General features: G+C 36.8%; 6 protein-coding genes across 7 annotated transcripts; 4 read left to right on the forward strand and 2 right to left on the reverse strand.

Moving 5' to 3' along the window:
- Window positions 1–457: 457 nt before the first annotated feature.
- On the forward strand, window positions 458–1,135 carry LOC123003845 (protein BUD31 homolog). Its single transcript, XM_044396867.1, has 3 exons — window positions 458–631; window positions 681–970; window positions 1,017–1,135. Exons 1-3 carry the CDS (start codon window positions 538–540, stop codon window positions 1,065–1,067), a joined length of 435 nt encoding a protein of 144 aa, XP_044252802.1. The 5' UTR covers window positions 458–537; the 3' UTR covers window positions 1,068–1,135.
- Window positions 1,136–1,181: 46 nt separating this feature from the next.
- LOC123003672 (protein penguin) lies at window positions 1,182–3,229 on the forward strand. The gene is made up of 4 exons (XM_044396596.1): window positions 1,182–1,709; window positions 1,757–2,705; window positions 2,757–2,971; window positions 3,021–3,229. Exons 1-4 carry the CDS (start codon window positions 1,224–1,226, stop codon window positions 3,189–3,191), a joined length of 1,821 nt encoding a protein of 606 aa, XP_044252531.1. The 5' UTR covers window positions 1,182–1,223; the 3' UTR covers window positions 3,192–3,229.
- Window positions 3,230–7,672, reverse strand: LOC123003673 (synaptogyrin). Its single transcript, XM_044396597.1, has 4 exons — window positions 7,427–7,672; window positions 7,020–7,254; window positions 4,423–4,562; window positions 3,230–4,370 (listed from the first exon to the last, which is right to left on the reverse strand). The coding sequence occupies exons 1-4, from the start codon at window positions 7,526–7,528 to the stop codon at window positions 4,164–4,166; spliced, it is 684 nt and encodes a 227-aa protein (XP_044252532.1). The 5' UTR covers window positions 7,529–7,672; the 3' UTR covers window positions 3,230–4,163.
- LOC123003674 (ribonuclease kappa-B-like) lies at window positions 6,651–7,001 on the forward strand. The gene has a single exon (XM_044396598.1). It carries the CDS (start codon window positions 6,681–6,683, stop codon window positions 6,960–6,962), a length of 282 nt encoding a protein of 93 aa, XP_044252533.1. The 5' UTR covers window positions 6,651–6,680; the 3' UTR covers window positions 6,963–7,001.
- Window positions 7,673–7,725: 53 nt separating the features above from the next.
- Window positions 7,726–10,880, reverse strand: LOC123003671 (coiled-coil domain-containing protein 40). Its single transcript, XM_044396595.1, has 7 exons — window positions 10,751–10,880; window positions 10,573–10,699; window positions 9,055–10,525; window positions 8,793–9,001; window positions 8,528–8,743; window positions 8,195–8,389; window positions 7,726–8,147 (listed from the first exon to the last, which is right to left on the reverse strand). The coding sequence occupies exons 1-7, from the start codon at window positions 10,831–10,833 to the stop codon at window positions 7,740–7,742; spliced, it is 2,709 nt and encodes a 902-aa protein (XP_044252530.1). The 5' UTR covers window positions 10,834–10,880; the 3' UTR covers window positions 7,726–7,739.
- A 563-nt stretch (window positions 10,881–11,443) lies between these two features.
- LOC123003776 lies at window positions 11,444–21,229 on the forward strand. Of its 2 annotated transcripts, XM_044396762.1 has the most exons (12): window positions 11,444–11,729; window positions 13,427–13,688; window positions 13,738–13,977; window positions 14,029–14,236; window positions 14,394–14,465; window positions 14,781–15,102; window positions 15,155–15,463; window positions 15,519–15,658; window positions 15,709–15,955; window positions 16,006–16,885; window positions 19,090–19,954; window positions 20,004–21,229. In XM_044396762.1, the coding sequence occupies exons 2-12, from the start codon at window positions 13,472–13,474 to the stop codon at window positions 20,503–20,505; spliced, it is 4,002 nt and encodes a 1,333-aa protein (XP_044252697.1). In that variant the 5' UTR covers window positions 11,444–11,729; window positions 13,427–13,471; the 3' UTR covers window positions 20,506–21,229. The 2 variants fall into 2 exon arrangements, with proteins under 2 accessions (XP_044252697.1, XP_044252698.1); XM_044396763.1 differs by lacking the exon at window positions 14,394–14,465 and having other exon boundaries at window positions 11,446–11,729.
- Window positions 21,230–22,839: the final 1,610 nt, after the last annotated feature.

A 22,839-nucleotide genomic window follows, 5' to 3' on the forward strand; every position in this document is an offset into this window, starting at 1 on the left:
GGAAAAATAGTTATTTGTATTACAAGGGAGGAAAGTGTATCTTTTCCTTTCACAGTTGGAATTTAAGTCCTGCTCGAGCTTCCCGAGCAACCATCAAGGGAGGAAAAGGCACGTTTTCCCATTGTAATATAATTTTTCCTACAACCCAGCTAGAGAAAAGGTTTTTTTAGATCTCACAGGTAATTTGCCACTTTCTTTGTAACTAGGGTACTAACGTGGAAAAAGTTATATGATAAACGAGATTCACATTGTTGGTTGCATAACTTTGTGCGGTTATTATATTATTATTCATTACCATACTTTTTAAGGTTTTGCAAGATACATATTAAGAGTCTGTCTTGTTAAATTACTTTTAATAGCCGCATTAATTTATTTAAATCTTAAATTTTTTGACAACTAATACAAGGTGTATTGTTAGTTGCATAACTGTGATGTGTCATAATTGTCAATACTTATTTCCCACACCAGTTCTAGAGCATTCTAACCTCATTGTCTCTAAGCAGTGCAAATTCTCCGATTTTTGTGAAAGTTTCAAATATGCCCAAGGTGCGACGTAGCAAAAAACCGCCCCCAGAGGGTTGGGAATTGATCGAGCCAACTCTTGATGAGTTGGAGCAGAAAATGAGAGAAGGTAAGTTCGTTTGTATGACCTTAGCATATTTTTCAATTGTATCTTCCAGCCGAGACTGAATCACACGAAGGCAAACGAAAAAACGAATCTTTATGGCCCATATTTAAGATCCACCATCAGAAATCACGATACATTTATGACCTATTTTACCGAAGAAAGGCAATAAGCAGAGAGTTGTATGACTACTGTCTTGTGGAAAATATCGCCGATAAGAATCTGATAGCCAAATGGAAAAAGCAAGGTTATGAAAATTTGTGTTGCTTGAGATGCATACAGGCAAGAGACACGAATTTCGGGACAAATTGTATTTGTAGGGTGCCAAAAGGGAAGCTTGAAGAGGTATGGGGGAAAGTTTGGGGAATTTGTTTTTATTTTGAAATTGTAGGGCCGTATCGTTGAATGCGTTCATTGCGGATGTCGAGGATGCTCGGGATGAAGAAAATCACATTTATTTTACTATTTTTAAATTATTACATGTCTAGTTTAATAAAAATTATAAAATGACTGGTGACTTTTATTTCATGTGTTTTTATGTTGGTATTGCCTTGACAGTGACTACTAACCTATAAACACGTGCGAAACAATTTTGAAAATGGCAAAACGTAAAGAAAACAGTGAAAGTGAAATTGTCGCCCCTAAAAAAATTAAAAATAAATCAGACCTCGCTTCAAAATCCAAAAAAGTGAATTTCGAGAAAAAGTCGAAATTTTCAAAATCGACTAAAGCCGAGCCTAAAAAAATCGTTAAAGGGGCAAATGGCAAGAAAGTAAGTAATGAGACACAAAAACCCGAAGACTGGAACGAATTCAAGAAGAAGAAAAAAGAATTAAGGTTAAAAAGGCGTCAAAACAAGCCCGGATTCGATATAATAGTTGAAGCTAAAAGAATGGGCGAAAGGTTACGTTGCAAAACCTTGAAAGGGGGCGAGGAGGAACGTGTTATTTTAATAAATAAATTACACTCGTTACTAAAAGGAAAAGGTCACTATGCAAAGTTTGTTTTGGCCCATGACACCTCTAGAATAGTACAATGGTTACTAAAATACAGTTCAGACATAGTAAAACAGCAAATATCACAGGTAAAAACCACAAAAATGTAATTAATAATTCTAAAAAATCATTTTAGGAATTAATTCCGGTCACTGTAGACATGCTCCAATCCAAATACGGTATTTTCTGCGCCAAACGCCTCCTCAAATACGGCAATCACGACACGAGAGCCTCCATGATCAAACAAATGTACGGCCACGCCGTCAAACTCTCAAGTCATGCCCTAAGCGCCTCCGTTTTCGAGTATGCCTACTCCACATGGGCCACAAGCCAACAAAAACAGCACTTGACCCAGGAATTCTTCGGCGATATGTACAAAACGAGCAAAGACAATGCAATCAAGCACTTGCGCGACGTCTTCAAGCAAAGCCCCGACTTGAAAACGGCGATCTTGGGGGCCACCAAGGCGAATTTGGGTCGGATTTTAGACAAAAATTTGCTGGATTCGGGATTGGTTCAAACGGTTTTGCACCAGTTTCTTTGCGAGTGTTGTGATGAGGACAGGAGTGAACTTATTTCGCAATTAATTCCCCATATTGTGGTTATTAGTAATAGCAAAGACGGGTCAAGGGCGGCTATGCAGTGCATCTGGCACGGGTCTAACAAGGACAGGAAGTTGGCCATGAAAACGATAAAGGAACACGTGACTGAAATGTCAAAACATGAGCATGGGCATTGTGCCATTATTACATTATTGGATACAGCTGACGATACTGTTTTGTTGCACAAAATCGTAATTGGGGAGATTTTGAAGGGGGCCCGTGACTTGGCTGTGAACGAATGGGGGCGCAAGGTGCTACTATGGTTGGTGACCCCAGGCGACCCGACTTGTTTTCATCCCGTGTTTGTCAAGGAGTTGGAGGAGGGGCGACAGAAATCCAACTCGAAAAAGGATCCCCAAATTAGGAGGAAAGAAATTTTGGAATACTCCATTGAAACCTTGCTCGGTTTAATAGGAGAAGAACCCGAGTTTTGGCTAGGGAATTCGTCACTAGCCTATGAAATGTTGGCAATAGTGAGAAGCGGTTAGTTAGTTTAATCACAAACCACTGAGATTGTAACTATTTGTTTGATAGGTAGGGGAGAAGGGCTCAAAAAGGCCCTTGAAAGTCTTGTACAAGTCATAATTAATCCTGATTGGACGATTAAAATAAACGACAAGGGGATTTCGGGGGTGGAAGACGCCGGTATTCACATGGTTTTGAAAAAATTGGCCAAAAATGACCAAAATATCGAAAATTGTGATTGCACATTTGGATCATTATTAATTAATTCAATTTCAGATGAAACCGTAAGTTGGTGTGTTTTGTTAACAAAATAATATTTTTTTGTGATTTCAGTTACAAAAATGGTTAGGCTTGAATCGCGGATGTTTCCTATTGGTAGCAGTGTTTGAAAATAATTCGGCGCTTCAAGACAACATGAAAACAAAATTAAAGGAACATAAAAAGTTGTTAAAGTCGCAAAGTTTGGCCGGAAGTCAAGTTTTGTTGAAGAAAATCACGGAATGATTTTTTTTATGAATGAATAAAAAGTAATAAGAAAAACATCTAATGGTAACATTTATTGGTAACTTATTAATACATTGAATCAATTCGTCCACCTAAATATAATATTTCATAAAAATAAAAATCACATTTCAATAGAAAAATAATTATAAATAATAGTCTTTTTATATCAATTCACGTTGAAACCTGAATTCAACAAAAACCAAATCCCAAACTGAGATAATGAGACATATCTACAGTTGTCTTTTTTTATTGCTAATTAAATTATGCTAATGACCTATTTCCGTGACAAGGAACAACTTTACTATGCGACACCCACTTAGATAATAAATTCATAATCGAAGCAGCATTTTAAATTTTGAGTATTGATGTACCAATTGTTAGAAAATTGTGCTCCAGATATGTAATCTGCCAATATGTTTATCTTCTTTAGTGCCCGTGAATTGCTTATTTATTGTCGCTCAACCTCAACAAAAAACTGTGATAACAATCGCTTCGCAAACAAGTTGATCCCACTTTATCAAATAAAAATAAATAAAATGGCACTGGTTAAAAAAATAAAACAAGTGCATACGACTCGATCCTACCGACTGCGCCAATTGGTCGAGTCACACTGACTCTACTAGCACAGAAACGCCTAAAATTGCTTCGAAAAATAAAGCAAAACTCGCTACAAGCAACTCGACAATTATTATATAACTGTACATTGAACATTCTATATAATTATGTAACATTTTTATAATTCAACACATTATTTTGAAGTTTGTGTGATATAAGTAGCTACTATAAGTACACGGCTTTACAAAAACGCAACGTAACACTCGTTGAGGTTCATCGAAATAATACTGAAAACTAAAACCTTGTTTCCGTACGATTCTAAGTACAAAGGACTTATATACTGAAAATGTCGGCGAGTTTTCGACTCGCTTTAGAGATGAGGCAGCTGCGCTATGTTCACTATGAGAATCGGCCCAGTTAGTAAGCTGGCGCTTGGAAATCCGTCGGTCCCCGCTGGTTAGGACCGGCGGAAAACGGGGGCTCCTGGTAGTGCTGGTCCGAATCGGGCCCCCCGGGATAAGACGGATACGAGCCGGGCATACTCGTATCGGCCTCGTAGTTAGTGGCAAACGCCGCATCAGCCCCCTGRCGRAAACGCTGGAACGCGAAAAACGCACTGCCGGCCTGAAAACCCACCTTCGAAACAACAACAACAAAACAGCCACCACTCGCATACCCAGGAGAAAATCGAAAAGAACGAAAAGGCGATTGCGGCCTGGACGTTGTTCACGCCGTAGCCGTTCTCCGGGGTGTTGGACTTGCCCCACTGGCTGGCGAGGTACCAGAAGCCCACAAAGTACAGGAACGCCCAGAGTGCTGCAAAAGCGGTGGTGAATATAGTCCGGTCAAAATAGACATTTCAAATAACTAAAATTCCGACAGAGCTAAATTTTGGTGGAGATCACACCATTAGGAATAAAATGTCAAAAATCCCCAACGATCCCAAGTGTGCTAAAAAAGTTATTCGGGGTCAAAGGTCAAAATTTGACGTTTTTTCGAAAACAGTAAGTTTTATCAAAAAAATAGCCCAGACAAAAATTATAGATCTTAAAATTATCTACAAAAATGGTCCTTATACTTTTTTTCTAAGAATCACCATTCCTGAGATATCGCGATTCTAAAAGTTGAAGGAGTCACATTCTACATGATATGCACATACAGAGTGCGCCAGAACTCGCGCCCCAAAGAAAAATGCTATGTAAGGTAAGGTACCAGGAACATGGAAAAAATTTAAAAAATTCTATCTATAAAAATTTCGAAGTTATGAGAGTTTAAATTTTGCACTTTGACTCTATTTATTTCTGTAGGATAAATAATTTTCCAAGTTTTTTTGCTACAGGCTATTAGAAGAGAAAACAAGTCAGCTGTATTCTAAATTATAACTCTGTTTAATTTTATTTGTGGCTTTTGTTGACTGAAGTAAAATTGTAAAAAAACATACAGGGTGTCAATTTTAAAACTTGCAATCGGCAATATCTCTAGAACTAAAAAAGTTATTGAGAATCACTCAAAACCGTTTCGGTGGTTTTTAGGGGGAATCAAAATGGCATGGTAAGTGACGCTCCTCCACCCAGCCTTCAAGCCACAGCCACCTTAAGTTGAAAATTGTAAATGGCACGACCCTACTTGCGATACATCGTTGTAAAGCCCATAACAAGTGCTTTTCAAAAATGTCATACAACAGCCTATTTGATAAAGCCATTTTTTAAATTATTCAAAAATGAAGACGTTAAATTTTCATTTTTGTATTATATTCAAGGGTGGGTGGAGGTGTGTCACTTATCATGTCATTTTAATTCCCCCTAGGAACCACCAAAACGGTTGGAGTGATTATTAATAACTTTTTCAGTTAAGAGAAATTGCCGATTGCAAGTTTTAAAATTGACACAGTGTATACAAAATCATCAGTACCATTAAATAGACATAAAAAATGTCAAATGTCAAAATTTGGTATCTCTGATATCTGGTATCTTATCTTACTTGAAATTTTTCTTTTACTTCATTAAACTTATAAATATCTCGATTCCATTAGAATTAAAAAGAATTTATTTGGTAATACATACACAGTGTTCAAAAAATCGCGCATTTTTTTTGAAAGGGAGTAATTGGATAGTCCCCAGAGTCCTGAAAAAATGTTTAAAAAAATTTGACATTTATTTTTTGACATTTGACATTTTTTTTATGTCTATTTAATAATACTGATGACCTTGTATATGTTTTTTTATAATATTTTAATAAAGGTACAAAAATTTTGTCAATAAAAGCCACAAATAACATTAAACAGAGTTACAGCTTAGGATACAGCTTCCTTGTTTCTTCTAATAGCCTGTAGCAAAAAAACGTGGAAATGGTTATCCTACAGAAATAAAAAATAAGAAATAAAAATAAGAGTCAAAGTGCAAAATTTAAACTCTCATAACTTTGAAATTTTTATAGATAGAATTTTTTTAAATTTTTTCTATGTTCTTGGTACCTTACCCATGGGATTTGTCTTTGGGGCGCGAGTTCTGGCTCACTCTGTATGTGCATATGATGTAGAACGTTACTGCTTCAACTTTTAAAATCGCGATATCTAAGGAATGGTGATTCTTAGAAAAAAAGTCTAAAGACTATTTTTGTAGACAATTTTAAGATCTGTAATTTTTGTCTGGGCTATTTTTTTGATAAAACTTGCCGTTTTCGAAAAAAATTTAAAAAACCTCAAATTTTGACTTTGACCCCGAATAACTTTTTTAGCACACATGGGATCGATGGGGACTTTTAACACTTTATTTCTAATGGTGTACCCAAGGTCTCCACCAAAATTTAGAATTTTCGTTATTTGACCACTATTTTTATGACTAATTTGACCGGGCTAATACTTGAAAAATCAAGATAAAAACGCCGATATCAGTGTCGAGATTTTAAAATCGCGTCATCTTATCAGTCCTCGAAATGGCAGTCTGCGGAACAAAACTGTCCCTCTGCTGCGCGGTTCTAAGCGTTTGGGGCATTGTCCAACTAGGCCTGATGGGAGTGTTTTTCTACATCCACTCCTTGGCCTTCGTTGAAGACCTCCCCGTGGGATTCGGCGAAAAAGACACGATTGAGGGGTTTTACGACAAAGTGGACACCGCCTACACGCAAGTGGCCTACAATGTATGGATCGCTGCTGGATTGTACGCCATTGTGTTGGCCATTTCAGTACAACAATTCCGAGCAAACTTACGTAAATAATAATGTAATGTGTAAATAAAATGAGTCATTTTCTTATCATTGATGGTATCATCTTACCTGAGAACCCCAAATCGCCCAAGACGTAGTGTTTCCGTGTCTTCACCGAAGACATTTGCTCGAAGAGGTATTCCCCGGCCAGGAATCCCATGCTGGCCAAAAAGGCAATCACACTGATACCAACCCCGTAATTGCAAGCGTTCGCATCGCCGTTATAGAGACACTCCTCCTTGCCATTTTTGTTAATTAACCAGCCTTGAGACGAAATACATCCAAACACCACGATGGAGAACAACTGGAATGAAAATTTTCAAAAATCTCTGACCCATTTCAAAATTTTAAATAATCAATATACATCTGACACCCCCCACTCCTGTCAAATCGATTATTTGAAACGAAATATTCGCCGTGATTTGGGGTTAGCGTAAATGGCAATCGGAAATTTTCAACTAGTTGCAAACACTCACCCAACAGACGGCCCGGAGGATTACTTGGGGCCTCTGAGCGAAAGAAATCGGGTCAAAAGCACCTCCTGCTTTACCGCCTCCGTACGCTCCTACACCCTCCATGTTTTTGTAAACTACTGAATTGTCAAAACCAAGACTGAAACTCGACTCAAAAATACACAACCCCGGTTATCAACTCCAAAAAGCCACAAAATCAACTCAAAACCCCAATTAGCAATAACAAAATGCAGGATTGTGATTTAATTCGCACAACAATTGCTACTTGACTACGGAGTCAAGGCGCGAAATTCAAACAACTGTCAAAATGAAAATTTTATTGGAAGTAGACATAAACTGGCAGTTTTAAAGTGTTACAAATTCGGATCAATTCGTGCCCGTGATTGGGAAAATCGGATTGTAGATTTTCCACAATTTTTGATAGTTTTGAATTGAGCGAAACCTCCTTATTGTAGGCTGAAGACAAGGCGCTTTCCGAGCGATGAATCACATGAGGTTTGCGTCCTTTTGCAAGATCATTATAAGTGTTGAGCTTCTTCTGCACTTGAAGCAACAATTCAAAATTCATTTGTCTTTTCGTTAAAGCCTCTTCAACATTTTCCTGAATTTCCCCACAATTCTCTTCAGTCAATTCAATTTCACGCTGCATTTCTCCAATTTCCTCCCGGATTTTTTTAATTTCTTTTTCCATATTCTCGGTCTTTTTAGTCATTTCTTCAATTTGCTAAAAAGTGACAATTAGCAACAAAAAACAGCTAGTGGAATTAGTACATTTTCCATTTGTTTTGATTTATTTCTCATGTCGTCCATTTTCCGGTTGAAATTAATCCGTGTTTTTTCCATTCCGCCTTTTATGCGCTTTTCACGAGCTTCTGCCGCAGTCATAATCGCGTCTCTTCGCGAAACACAATGCTCTAAATCTTGGACCAGCACATCTTGCACTTTTTTCAGCTGGCTATATCGCACCTAGAGAAAAATAAGAAAATTTTAAGTTTGGCGCGCATTTGGCCTGTCGACCAATCGTTCAATGCATTGAAATCACGTGATCACAAATTTGAATAAAAAATTCAGAATTAAGCTTAAATTTATATAAAAAAGCATTACATTCATGCGATGTATTTCCGCTTTCATCGTCCCGACCTCCCCCTCCTGTCCCCTTTCCTCAATCATCGTATTTTTTGTCTCTTTCGCACCCAAAAACTTCTTCTCCCATTCGAGAGTTTCACGATTCATTGCAATCAATTCATTACTCAAAATTACTTTATCTTCCTCAATTTGCGTAATTTCATCCTCTAATTTGAGACATTCGAGCTCGGCATCCTAGCAAAAAAAACACTTAAAATCAAATTAAAACAAAACCAAAAACTACTTTAAGCTTGTAAATGTAGTCCTGTCGCATGACTTCGTTATCTTTATCCATATTTATCTTTAAACCCTTAGTTTTGACAAAATTATCTCCCATTACGGTAAGTTGGCTGTGGAGATTATTAATACTGCGGACGACTTTGTCTTGGAGTTTTCGACAAGCCTCAAGTTCGTCCGAAACTCTCAAATTTTTCTGCTCCAAAATCAAGATCTCTGTGAAATTTAAAACGTAAAACAATTGAACTACAAAACAAAAACGAACTGACGTTTACACATGAGATTATTATTGTGAATTTGCTCTTGCCGTTCTTCTGATATTTTGATCAAATTCGACTGTTCTCTCAGCCAATACAATTGCAACTTTTTGTTGTGCTCTTGTATTTCTTCGATATTCTTCTCCAAAGTCGTTATCTTCATTTCAAGAGGGGACACAAACGTCCCTCCCGACTTATCCACCATCTTCAAAAACCTGTTATTCAACAAYTCGACTTCACGTTGTTTTTTRGCAATCTTCATTTCAATATGCTTCATTTCATCCTGGTATCGATCAGCCTCCTTCTCCAACTCCTTCATTTGCTCCTCCAACTCCTTCAAGTACCTTTGACTTTCGAAATTTGCAAATTTCTGCGCCTCGATTTCGCTCATCACCGATGCGATTTTATTCTCAATCGTCGCCACCTGTATTTCGATTTCCCGATTTTTCGTTTTGAATTGGGTCAAAGCCCTTTGTAGCGTCATTAGCATTTTATTGTTAGTCACTTGTTCTTCCATAGCTCGCATGATTTGCTCCTCGAGTTCGCCCTTTTGCGTATCGAGCTGTTCATGCTCGCGCGTCAAAGCGGAAAGTATTGTATGTGTCTCGTGCGCTTCCTCGGTGATTCGTTGAATATCTAATTCGGTTTGTTCGATAATTCGTTGCATTTCGTACATGCGTTGTTCAAGGTTTGTTTTTTTCCCGATTTCGATATCGAGGGCCGCTTTGCACGTCTGGACGTCGGCTAAAAAGCGGTTTTTCAACATTGTGAACTCTTCGTTTCGGCGCATTTCCTTCTGGGCCAYTTTTTTCACTTGTTCGATCTCGGAGAGAACACTTTTGAAGTGTTCTTCGGATTTTGACAATTCTTTGTTTAGGCAAGAGAGGACTTTATCTCGATTCCCGATTGCGATAACAACGGAGTTCCACGAGTGCATCAAACAGCGATATTCCGATTCCATTGCTTCGATGTTTGTGTTCCCGAGAGCGACAGTCTGGGCCAATTCCTCCCTTTCCTCCTCTTTAACTCGCATCTGGACGTCCATTTTGTCAAGTTCGCGTTCCAGGTACCAAATCCGGGTCATTAGTTTGTAAATGAGCACATCTTGGGTGCGTTTTTCCTCCAAAAGTTTCAGCTTTTCCTTGCGACTTTTCTCGAAAACGCGCTTTTTCACRGTTAAATCAGACTCCAAGTTTTCCTCCCATTGGGAAATTTGGTGGATTAGCAGATTCGTTCCCTCMATTTCGTTGCGCAACTCTAGTTCTTGAGCTTCAGCTTCGTAAACCTTGTCTCTCTGCTTCTTATACAATTCTTTCTTCTCTTTTACTCGATTTTCCATTTCTTCGCATGCTGCAGTCGCAGTTTGCACTTTTGAAATATAACAATCGAGAGTTTTTTGTTGTTTTTCCAAAATTTGTTGCTGTTCGTAAACCATAATCCCCAATTCTTCTCGTTTCGCATTGTTTTTTTTTGTTCCACAATCCTGAAAAAATGTGACAAAACCAAATCAATTTGTAATTAATTCATTACGTATTCAAAAATGTCGTTTTTAAGATTATTTATTTGACGCAATAAATGTTCTTTGAGGGCTTTTTGAAACTTTTCCAGGAGGGGGTTGTCGGGGTGCAAAACATTAGCTTCTTCCCTCTCCGACGACCTAAAATTTTGACCAATTGATACAATTTTTCCAAAATTATTAAAAAATTACTTTGCAGAATGCGGGGTGAGAGTCGGGGAGGATTTTGCTTCCACATCTTCAGTCTCAAAATTCACTTTATTTTCTTGCTCCATTTTTAATTGTCAATAAATAAACAAAAACGTTACTGTCACTGTCAAATTGTTTATGTTTTGTCATTTGTTGCCTAGCAACGACGTATGGAAATAAATTAGTAGGCTGGAACTAGTGAAATAATGAAGTTTATTTACAAAATTAAGAAATTGGAAATAATAAAGTACATGTTAAAAATATACATATTTTTGTTATTAACACATAGATTCTGATGAACTAAAAATGTATATTTTTTTAATTATGAAATTTAGTTTTTTTGTGCTTGTATAATTGGTTGCATAAGCAAAAACTTTTTCAAAACTAATTTTAGCCCGGCTCCTCCACCAGAATTAACATGTGATTTTAAAAATTACAATACACAAGGCAAATCGCTCTAGAATTCATTTTTAAAAATTTTTTCAAATTAAAAAATATTTATCGTCGTTATGCAACCAGTAATTCAACACAAGTAAAGTCGTGATTTTAATCATTTTTAACGCTTAATTTTCCTTTCTTTAAAAAATTCTGCGAGAAATAGTTAATTGAAACACTGTTTGACTGTCTTTTTTAATTCTCATTATTAATTTGTAGAAAATTTCAGAAAATTCTGCACGGGTTTTCTCTCTGTCGGTAGATGGCGCTCCGCCGAACAATTGCCGATCGCCAAGACATCGCGACTCCCAAGAAGGGTGTAGAAAATAGAAAGAAACAGGTTTATTTTAAGTAAATTAAAGAGAAGTTGAAAGGAATGCGGTGTGTTAGTGCCCCAAATTCGCGTCGGAGACTGTGAGGCATGCAAAGTGTGGCGTGTGAATGTGTGTTACCGAAATTATGTATCGTTTACTCGTTTGAAATAATCGCTCTCGTTTGTTGCAAGTGTCATCAACAAAACACCGATTACAGCACTCAAATCTCTTAAGTAAGTCCCAAAATAATCAGTTTGATAGGATTTTGGGCCKCAGTGTGGCTTTCTTTGTTCGCCTCGAAATAAGGTTAGCTTTGGGGGGTTGGGTCAGTGGTTGTGATGTGGGTCACTGAATTTATGCACACACGTGTTATTTTTAAAAATTCCAAGCACAGAAATAAAATCCAGGAATTGGGAGTCTGGACTGACCGGAATCTACACTTCTGGATTACATCAAGGCGGTTAAAGGTCAAATTTGGACCTAATTCGGGGCCCTGGAAGCTTTATTACAGTTTTTGGATCAAGTTGCCATGGAAAAAAACAAAAGAATTCGCTGGGAATTAAGACAGCCATGGAAAATGACAATTGACACCAAGTGTGTCAATTAATTGTGTTAATTAAACGTAATTTTAATGTTCAATCAAGACATCATGGAAAAATGACAATCTTAAACTGTCACTTTGTAATTAATTGCTTACATAACATAACACGAAAATGTCATTATTTTCACATTTTCAAGGCCTCCTCTTTTTACAAGTAACAATTATTACATTACGAGGCGGAGCCGAGTACGTAGTTCTAACAGATATTTTTTCACCATTACATCAATTTATATGTAATTTAAATATAATTTAGCCATAGAACGTCTGTTTTCTATAAAAAAAAAACTCGACCAGTTTTCACATCACCTGTAAATTGCAGGTGCAGTCATGAAACAGGTGGTGTTTGCGTGAAATGTGTGACCATTACACGAAATGTTTGAACATAAATCAATTATTCAAAACATGGAAACCTTTAGGGGTAGTGGAAATGTCTTTGCGAATTTATTTTACAACTGTTTTGACGGAGAGTAGAGAAAAAAATGGTTAAATTGACGTCACGTGATCAATAAACTGTCAATATTCGAATTTAATCAAGTTGGCTTGTTATTTGATGGTGTTTTATTTTTAAATAAAGTGATTTGTTGGCAATAAAAAATAAATAAAAATATGTTACAAGTAAATTCTATTTTTTATTAGTGCATTAAAGACAGTAAAAATAAATCAGAAACAGCAATGAAATCGTTTTATTTTTGTTTCATGATACAGATTATTGAAAATTTTTAAACGACCGTGACATTCGGAAAGTTGGCTGTGAAAAAATGACATTTGATTTGACGAGTTGTCATTAAAAAATTTTAACATGGACATAATGCGATCAGTTGGCACTGAAACAAAAAAATTGCCAATTCTTTATTCAAATAGTTGTAATTTGGCAGATCGGTAATTAAAAAAATTGGCAATGATGCAAATATATTCACGTTGGCAATGAAACAGGTAAATTGAAAATAAAAAAATTGATATTTAATTACATAGAGTTGGCTTTGAAATAGATTTTTGTCAATTCTGAAGCATTTAAAAAATGTGAAAAAAGTTATTAAGTAAAAAAAAACACTTCACATTTAATTTCTAAACCCACTTTTAACATTTTTTATTTGTGATATTAAACTCGCCACTTGTAGCACACATTTTACCATAAAACTTTTTTGTGATTGTTACATCACTCCTCCCACTACCAACCAAACAAATTAAAAACGTTTCTAATTTGGCAAATCCATCACTGTAACCTATTGCCCTGGAATCATTTACACCCATGACACTTAAGCATCGTGTGGGTGCCGTCAGAGGCGTTTCTACTAAAACCACAGAATGTTTTGTTTTTTTATAATACAGAAAAATGATCGAGCGCCACAAACCGGGCCCCACATAGCCTCCACGATGACCTCCCGGCCCGGATCGGGCTCGAAGACCTCCACGGGACACCGAAGGGCCGAATCCGGGGGTGGCCATCACCGCCATAGTTCGTCCGGATCCGGCCATCACCGCTCCGATTCGGGACAAAGCTTCGATTCGGATTATCATCGCAAACACGGCCATCATCGTTCAAAATCGGGTGTTAACGAACGCGAACGACTAGACTCGAACGGATCGCAACGTGAGTATAATACAACTCCCGGGAATTCCCGAATTTAGTAAATTTTCAGTGTCGAACAAACTCGAATTTCGGTCAGCTCAAGGCTTGCACGATGGCCACTACCCCCGCCCCACCTCACTCTTCCCCCCGAAATCCGACGCTTTAGGCCCTGACGCCCTGCAACCCGAACGAGAACCGATCAGATTCGACGTGAATTTGGTGGGGGCACCCCCCGAAGTCGAGCAATTGGTTAATAARATTAAACAAGTCGCCGAACAGTTTCTCTACCATTGGAAGACCTTRCCCATAAGTAAGGAGTCACACTATTGGTTTTATTCGAATCTAATTAAAATAATTCTAGTCCTTCCAAGTCCTGTCTCACAGTGTGATTCTTTTCCGACTTCGAATGTTTCATCAGATGGGAGTTTGGGGAGGTGTAAGACGAAGTATCATCTACGTGATTTGTTCGTAGCGCCATCTTTTGATGAACTTGATGCCGTCGCGGTCGATGGGAAAGGTGAGCCGAGGAGGTTGACCGGAAAACAATTGGAGTATATAAGGGAGAGAGGGTAGGTCAGGGTGGTATATTTCCCCAATTACAAAGTAGGCGAATTAAAGAGGAATAAAGCCGGTATTACAGATTTCTACATTTTTGTCTCGTTTTATTCCTCTTTGCTCTGTTTCGTTGTAATTTCTCCGATTTAAATGTGGTATTGTTCTGTAAAGCTTGCACAAGGATAAGTTCGGAAAGCCAAAACGTCTAAACCTGCAACAACTTGAATCAATTAGGCGCCAGGGGTATGTTATTGTGCTGTAATAATATGTGCATCGTCTCTTCTACTACTGCCAGATATTTTTATTTAACTTACTGTCTTGTGACAATTATGCAGCTTTGATTTTCCGCTATGTTTGTTTTAATTTGTTTGTCGGCAGATAATCTAACAATGATGAAACGATTTTTCTGTTTTATTTTAGCTTATGTAATGCAGTTGTATTTCAAACAAAATGTAGAGTTTTATGTGTGATTTGAAAAAAATCTGTGCAAGTTTTACGTCATTCATTCATCGGTTTATTGAAAAGATTCCAATAAAAATAAATTGATTAAAATTGCAGCGAATTTGAGGTAGAATCATTGAATTTTCCCGGACAACAACACCGATGGAAACTCTCACAACTTCTACAGAAAGGCACCGAGAAAAGTCGCGATTCCCTCCTCAACGATCTCGCTCTAGCTCTCCGATTTATTTTTATAACGGCGAAAGGACGACTCGTCTCGCATTTCTTCAGTGTTTCGGAAGCAATCAAAGCTCTCTTAGCCGGACTTTTGCGAATTGTTGATCTCGTCTTCGGCATACCAAGTCTACAAGCTCACAATCTAGATGCCAAAATTAGGGAGGAGAGGACCAAGTATCTGGTCGCCGAATTGGTGTGTCGAGTGAGTCACTCATTAAATAATTAATGAAATAAGTAATTTTGCAATTTGTTAGCCGGAAAATGAGGAGTCTCTGGAACACCTGTGTTCCTACATTCGTAAGCAACTCCGTCGTGCCGCCACCGAGAAATTCGAAGTGACGAAAGAGTGTTCCCAGCCGCCCGTCGCCGTTCCTTACAGATTTCTTACTCCTTCAGGTTCTGAACTCGACTTGAGATTATGGGAGAGAAGTCTGATGCGACGTGCATTGCCTACTCTCGTTGCAATTTTGGAAAGGGAGACGCGAGGCTGGTTTTTACATTTTAGAGAAAGACTGATTGCCGAGTTGCGAGCTCAAAAAATGCCTGATGAAGATATTGAAAGGGTAATATTTATTGATTTTAGTCCGGGGAAGAAATAATTAATTGTTATGTTTGCAGGAAGTGAATGATGCTGTTATGAAAGAATATTTGCAGAGGGTTTATAACAGTATCCTGTCGCATCCCGATATTATAAGTTTAGGAGAAGGGATTGCTCAACTTTTAGTACAACAAGCCCAAAGTGTTGTTTTAATGCATAGGTGGGTGTTTAAATTAAATTGGCGCGATTTTATTAGTTTTAAATTCGTAGGGCTGTCGAGAATGTTCAACACCGTCTTTCAAAATCTCAGGAAGAAATCAAAAATCGCCTCTGTAGCAGCCACCCTGTTCTCTCCCGTATTGACCCTTGGCTACGTTCCCGTTTACGTTCAGCTGAAGTGAAATTCAGTCTCGAGAACCAATGGAGTGGCCATGAGGAAGCCCTCGCCTTATGCAACGCGAAACGTCTACACCAAACCGTTTATTTCCTCAACCGCGACCTCGCATTTATGAGAGAAGTCAGTTTGACCACTTGTAGTCTCAAAAAACCCTAAAACTGTCTTTTTAGCGAGAACCGGCCCTTTTACGTGAACTACGAAAAGTCAAAACTCCAACCCGATCGTTTCTATGGCCGACTCAAATCTGGCTACCCACCAATTGGATTGTACGGAGAAATTTCCAAGGCCAATCAGAAATCGTCCCTACTGTCCTCAGTAAACAAGCGACAAGCATCACAACACCTAGATCTGACCCCAGCCAGCCTGTTTTCCTCGTCGAGAAAGAGATAGTGAGGACGACGACCACCAGATGGCCTCTGTGGCGCATTTTCAATTATTTCCATCGGACGTGGTGTTGGACTTGGAACGCGATGTTTTTCTTCGGGATTGTGTTACCGTGGTGTAGTCCTGTAGGACTTCGAGCCCTCTTTTGTCTCGAGCCGTTTATGCCCGATTTAGAGTTGTCCCAAGTCAATGGGACGCTCTTTCCGCGTAAAAGCAGTCTCACTGAGACTTTGTGTTCGCGTTTGATCAGTCTCTGGCGACATATTTCCAAATCGCGGACGCATTTCGAGACTAAGCCCGATACAGGCTTCATAGGGAAAGGCTTCACGAGACATTTGAACCGGATTTGGAACTACTTTTTCAAGGGACTTTTCGGAACGATTGTTCTAGTTGTGATTTTTCCCGTCGTGTGTGTCGCTGTCATCGGGGCGAGTATTTTTGTTGCTTTGACGGCGGTTGTGTGGATGCCGGTTTTGACGTTGGCGGTCCAAGTGATCAATGCGTTGATTTATGATTTGGACTGTCCGGAACAGAAGAGGAATAGGTTTTTTGTACTGTTGGAAGCCTTGATTTGGAAAATTGGACTTCAAGGGTGTGTGCAACCCATCGTTGCACTTTTTGTTGCCGCGATTGTGTGCCCCGTTATTGCGTTGGTGATCTTAGCAGGTGAGGAAAAAATTGAAAAAGTGTCGATTAATAATAAAGAAAATTGAAATTTTCTGTATTGCAAACTTGGAAAACTAATTCCAACACAAAATTGATATTTATTGATTTCTAAAAGTCCGAATTCTGAGAAGATATAATTTCATAATTTCTAACAAAATTAATATCATTTGACTTCAGAATTTCGAAAATTGAATTTTCGTCTGTATCAGAAGAGGAGTGAATTTCATGCAGGACCAAAAACAGTACAACAGCAAAGTCATTCTAAAGACATTAAATGTAAAACGGCCCTTAGATAGTAACCTTACTTCAATTTAATGTCATTAATATTCATGTGATTTTGAAGTTTTGGAAATTTTGGAAAGTCAAATTTCACATTAAAGCCTGCTTTACAGTGAATTTTCCGAGGCACCCTTAACTTGAAAAAAAAAATGAAAAAAAACAACAATTCCAAATTAATTCCGATGGTTTTAAGAAATTCAACTTAATTTTCAAAAGAATAAGTTATCTCCAATTATTGCAAAAACATTCTAGTAATTTTAGAAAAAAATTAGTAATTTACAAATAATTCAATTCCAGTAATTCGATTATTTCATCGTAATTCTATTGTTTTTACATTAATTCGTACAATTTTAAATTAATTTCTATAAATAGAACTTAATAATTTTAGTAATTTACTAATAATTCCTATAAGTAATTAAAAAAAATTCCACCGAAATTCAGTTTAAATAATTCCATTGATTAATATTGGATTCATCGTAATTCCATTGTTTTCGGAATAATTTCTATAATTCTAGATCAATTCTTGTATCTAAAACTTAATTCCAACATACAGGGTGCGTCAGAACTCGCCCCCCAAAAAAATTTCAAGTAAGATAAGATACCAGGAACATGGAAAAAATGTTTAAAAAATTCTATCTGTCAAAAAATGTTGACATTTATTTTTTGACATTTGACATTTTTTATGTCTATTTAATGATGCTGATGATCTTGTATGTATATGTTTTTTCATAATTATTTAGTAAAGATACAAAAATTTTGTCAATAAAAGCCACAAATAATATTAAATAGAGTTACAATTTACGATACAGCTTCCTTATTTCCTCTTATAATAGCCTGTAGCAAAAAAACTTGAAAAATTATCTTTCCAACAGAAAAAAAAATAGACTCAAAGTGCTAAATTTAAACTCTCATAACTTAGAAATTTTTATAGATAATGTTTTTTTAACATTTTTTCCATGTTCCTGGTATCTTACCTTATATGGCATTTTTCTCTGGGGCGCGAGTTCTGGTGCACCCTGAATAATTTCCTTAATTCCAAATTAATTACTTTATTTCTAAGGTATTCAACGTAATTTTGTAATTTACAAGTAATTCCGGTTATTCTATTAATCCATCGTAGTTCTATTGTTTTTAGATTAATTTAATTTCTAAAATTCTAAATTAATTCATGTAATCCAACTTAATTCCGTAATTTTGTAGTTTTAAAATAATTCTGAATTAATTCCAATAGTTCCAAGAAATTCAGCGTACTTTTCAAAAGAAATTATTTCCGATAATTTCAAAAAATTCCTGTAATTTCAGAAAAATTTCACCGAAATTCAGTTTCAGCAATTAACCAATTAATCGATTGTTTTCAGATTAATTCTTACAATTCCAAATTAATTGCTGTAAATCCAACTTAATTTTCGTAATTCTAAAATAATTCCTGTAATTTAAAATTAATTATAAGAAGTTCAACACAATTTTCAAAAGAAATTTGCTCCGAACTTTCTAAAAAAATGCGACAATTTCAGTAATTAAAATTATGGTGATTCCCGAGACAATCTAAAAATAATTTTAATAATTCCAAGTAAGTACGATTAAAGTCAAAAAATTTGTACTACTACTATTTCAGAATTAACGGCCTCTCGGAATTTTCAAGACGTGTCAAGAATGGTGTCTTTTTTTTTTGACCGGTATAGTTCCAGAAATTCCAATTTTTTTTCATTCAAACTTTTTAGTAGAAATATGCAAAAAATTACACCCTTTTTCTTTCGTCAAAACAGTTTTAAAAAATGTCTAATTCAAGAAAAAAAATTAAATTCTGATAGTTTAATTTGTCAAATTTTTTTTTTAGCAAAACTAGATATTGTTAATTTTGTTAGTTTTGTTTCTTTAAACGTCAGAATAGCGAGAAATTAATAAGTTTTATTTCTTTTTTTAAGGTGGCATTGCTCGTTATTGGTTGCGCCTGTTCTGGGACACCACAATCTTCCACTTGATAATCAAAAAACGTGGCCGAATCCCCGCCAGCGACAGCTTTGTGGTGAAACGAATCGCAGGTCCGGGCTTAGCCTCCGACTACTACTTCCAAATCAGTCCTGAACAGGCCCTTGCCGCTTTCGAAGCGAAAATGGAGTGGGACGAGCTCGCCGCATACCAAACAGTGGTGGAAAACACAATCACCCAACCCCAACGTGACTTTAGCCACTTTGTTGAAGCTTGTTTTGGTAGTTTTTCGGCCCAATTGGCCAAAAACGGTCCTTATAAAAACCTAGAAAAGGAAGCCCAAGACCTGATGACGGTCCTGCACGAGAAACTCGAACGGAGACGTCGAGACCTTCAAACTGGTCTCAGTGTCACTGTTAAATCTAAAATCAAATTGGAAACGTCGGAATTGAAAATAGCCATTCAACAGGGGGCGCTGATGCTCGAGAGGTTTTACCCGAGTCACATTTTACCGAAATTGGGGTGCAATGAGGACCAGTTTTGGGATAATAGGGCTTTGAGTCCGGGGGATTGGGCGGGGTTGGCAGGACTGTTATATTCGGAACTTTTCAGTTTGGATATTTTAACGCCCTTGGATCACACTGATACGAGTTTTCGGTTGGATCCACACCCCCAGGCTGACTTATCGAGGTATACGGAGATGGTGCAGTGTGCGCAGTTGGGGGCCCGGGGGCCCGATCTCCTAGGAAATGTGTACACTCCGAGGGGGAATATTCAGGTGCATTCACCGTATTTGGAAGTCTCGGCGTTCAATCCCAGATCGAAGTTGGCCACAACGGTGAAAAAGTGTGAAAAGAAGGCGTAAGTTTGAGGATTTTGAGGGTGCAAAAGGTTAATTGAGGTGTTTCAGGGAGTCTACAACGATGTTAGGGTCGATTAAAAGTGGCACTGGGACGGTTTGGACTCCTTGGAAGAAGCACACTAGACCGTTTTCGCCCGATAAAATGGTGATTCCGTTACCGGTTCCACATCCGGCGCAAATCGCCGTCACGATTTTCAATCGGGATTCGGATGATCCAATCCCGTTGGAGTCAGAACTCTGTCAAAGTATTTTGAGGGGGATTGAGGAGAGTCATATTTCGCTAGAGGAGTCTGGTATAAATCGTTATAAAGGTGGGGGCGACTCGTTTGAGACGAGTTCGAGTTCTGAGACTCTCGAGAGCCCCCATAACGGTGTTGAATCGAACCGTAACTCCACCGACGGTGTCTACCAGTGGACTTTAAACAACTGGGGTCAGCGTAAACGTAACAATTCAGGTAGTGTTAAGGTCGACTTAGCCAGTCCCGAGGACGTCACTTTAGACAGCGACAGTACTCGGGTTGTTTTCAGTACGTACGGTACGACCGTTTGAGTCATTTCATTGTGATTTTCCAATTTGATTGGTTGAGTAATTTTAAGTTTCCGTGTGATATTTTTTATGTTACGACAAGCATCACTGGCATTTCTCATATCAATAATGATCGAGTGTAGTACAAGGGCGCAAAGTCTATTTTTTCTACAAAATTTCGTTCGTTTGAAATTTACTCTTGATTTGGTGGCGCTTTGTGTGAATAATAAATAAATCTAGGATAAGAGCAAATATTTAGCTAGTAATGCACGTAGTCATTAAATTTTTTATTTGAGAAATTGTCCATTGCACTAGGATTTGTATAGACGGATCGAATTAGAGGCAAAATTAGGAGTTTCGAAACAGCATAGCAATAACTTGCTAATAATTTCATGTTTTTATTCAATTACTTTTAGAAACACTTGTCCATATTTCACAAAATGGTAGCTTATGACGTTCAAACGAATTTTCCACTTAGTATAGTAGAGCGGAACCGTTTTTAACTCGACAATTTTTTTATTTAATATTTTATTTATCGTGTACCTGTCAATTACACAAACACTATATTACGTAACTCTCTCTAAGCGATATTTTATTTTTATGACGTTTTCCTATGTGCATAAATTTGTATTTTTTCCCATGTCTAATTGTACTTTTATTGCTTGCTTGTGTTAATTGTACTATATTTGTAAAGCTGACATTTTGCTACGTTTGTGTTTACTCAGAAATATAAAGCTTTAAGACTGGATTGGCTCTATTTTTATTAACCCTCGTCGCCCCTTTTAAGCGGACAGTCAGGTAATTACCACCACATCAAGAAAATAATTAACAGAAAATAGTAGATTATCATCAGGAGTAGAATTGAGGACGTGCGAAGCGAGGCTAACAGCTGGGCAAAGCACATTCACGTACTAAGTATACTATTTTATCTTCAAGCGGATAACAAAGGAACGGAAATTTAGACTACTTTTATTTTAAAGTTAAACGGCCATCTTGCTATTTTTGATTTTGACATATATCATCCATGCACATAGGCGATTCGTGTTARACCACCAAGGTAAGATACCAGGACATAGAAAAAATGTTAAAAAAATTTTATCTATAAAAATTTTGAAGTTATGAAAGTTTCAACTTTGCATTTTGACTGTTGGAAAAATAATTTTCTAAGTTTTTATGCTACAGGCTATTATAAGAGGAAACAAGGAAGCTCTATCCTAAATTGTAACTTTGTTCAATGTTATTTGTCGCTTTTATTGGCAAAATTTTGGTACCTTTACTAAATATCTATAAAAAAACGTAATTATACAAAATCATCAGTAACTTCAAATACACATAAAAAACGACAAAAATTTTTAAACATTTTTTTCATGTTTCTGGTATCTTATCTTAAAAAAAAATTCTCTGGGGCGCCAGTTCTGAAACACCTGTATGTGAATTGTAAATTACATAATTAGGGTTCAAAAAATACTTTTTGTTGTTTATCTTAATATTTTGCTTCTTATACAAGATGCGCCAGAACTCGCGCCCCAGAGAAAAATGGAAAAAGTTTAAAAATTCTATCTATACCAATTTTGAAGTTATGAGAGTTAAAATTTTGCACTTGACTTTGAATACCTTAGAAATAAAGTAATTAATTTGGAATTAAGGAATATATACAGGGTGCGCCAGAACTCGCGCCCCAGAGAAAAATGCCATATAAAGTAAGATACTAGGAACATGGAAAAATTGTTAAAAAAAAATTATCTATAAAAATTTCGAAGTTATGAGGGTTTAAAGTTTGCACTTTGACTCTATTTATTTCTGTTTAAAAAATAATTTTTCAAGTTTTTTTGCTGTAGGCTATTAAAAGAGGAAACAAGGAAGCTGTATCCTAAATTGTAACTCTGTTCAATGTTATTTGTGGCTTTTATTGACAAAATTTTTGTTCCTTTACTAAATAATTGTAAAAAAACATATACAAGATCATCAGTATCATTAAATGGATATAAAAAAATGTCAAATGTCAAAAAATATATGTCAAAATTTTTTGACAGATCGAATTTTTTAAACATTTTTTTCATGTTCCTGGTATCTTATTTTACTTAAAATTTTTCTCTGGGGCGCGAGTTCTGGCGCACTCTGTATGTATATTGTACTCTTCGCTGAAAAAAAATAACTTTTATTAATCCCCCTATTATTGTGTAACTATTTAATTTAATACCAGATATTGGAAAGTTTACGTTTTTAGAGACAATTTATTAATTTACTTATTAAATGCAAAAATAAAAAATGCGGTTTCAATGAAACTTTTCAAATTATTAACCTTTTAACAAACTTCTTATTTGTTTTAATTTAAAATGTTATAGGACTTAAGTTTGT

The sequence above is a fragment of the Tribolium madens genome, unplaced genomic scaffold (assembly GCF_015345945.1).
Source record: "Tribolium madens isolate multiple individuals breed KSU strain unplaced genomic scaffold, Tmad_KSU_1.1 Scaffold_1;HRSCAF=32;Tcas5.2_LG8, whole genome shotgun sequence".
In the NCBI taxonomy this organism is placed as follows: Eukaryota; Metazoa; Arthropoda; class Insecta; order Coleoptera; family Tenebrionidae; genus Tribolium; species Tribolium madens.

Bases quoted from the DNA above. Each gene is read 5' to 3' on its own strand.
- LOC123003845 (XM_044396867.1), top strand. From the start codon at position 538: ATGCCCAAGGTGCGACGTAGCAAAAAACCGCCCCCAGAGGGTTGGGAA. The intron at 632-680 runs GTAAGTTCGTTT...TGTATCTTCCAG, and splicing joins GGAGCAGAAAATGAGAGAAG to CCGAGACTGAATCACACGAA. The intron at 971-1,016 runs GTATGGGGGAAA...TTGAAATTGTAG, and splicing joins CAAAAGGGAAGCTTGAAGAG to GGCCGTATCGTTGAATGCGT.
- LOC123003672 (XM_044396596.1), top strand. From the start codon at position 1,224: ATGGCAAAACGTAAAGAAAACAGTGAAAGTGAAATTGTCGCCCCTAAA. The intron at 1,710-1,756 runs GTAAAAACCACA...AAATCATTTTAG, and splicing joins TAAAACAGCAAATATCACAG to GAATTAATTCCGGTCACTGT. The intron at 2,706-2,756 runs GTTAGTTAGTTT...TTTGTTTGATAG, and splicing joins GTTGGCAATAGTGAGAAGCG to GTAGGGGAGAAGGGCTCAAA.
- LOC123003674 (XM_044396598.1), top strand. From the start codon at position 6,681: ATGGCAGTCTGCGGAACAAAACTGTCCCTCTGCTGCGCGGTTCTAAGC.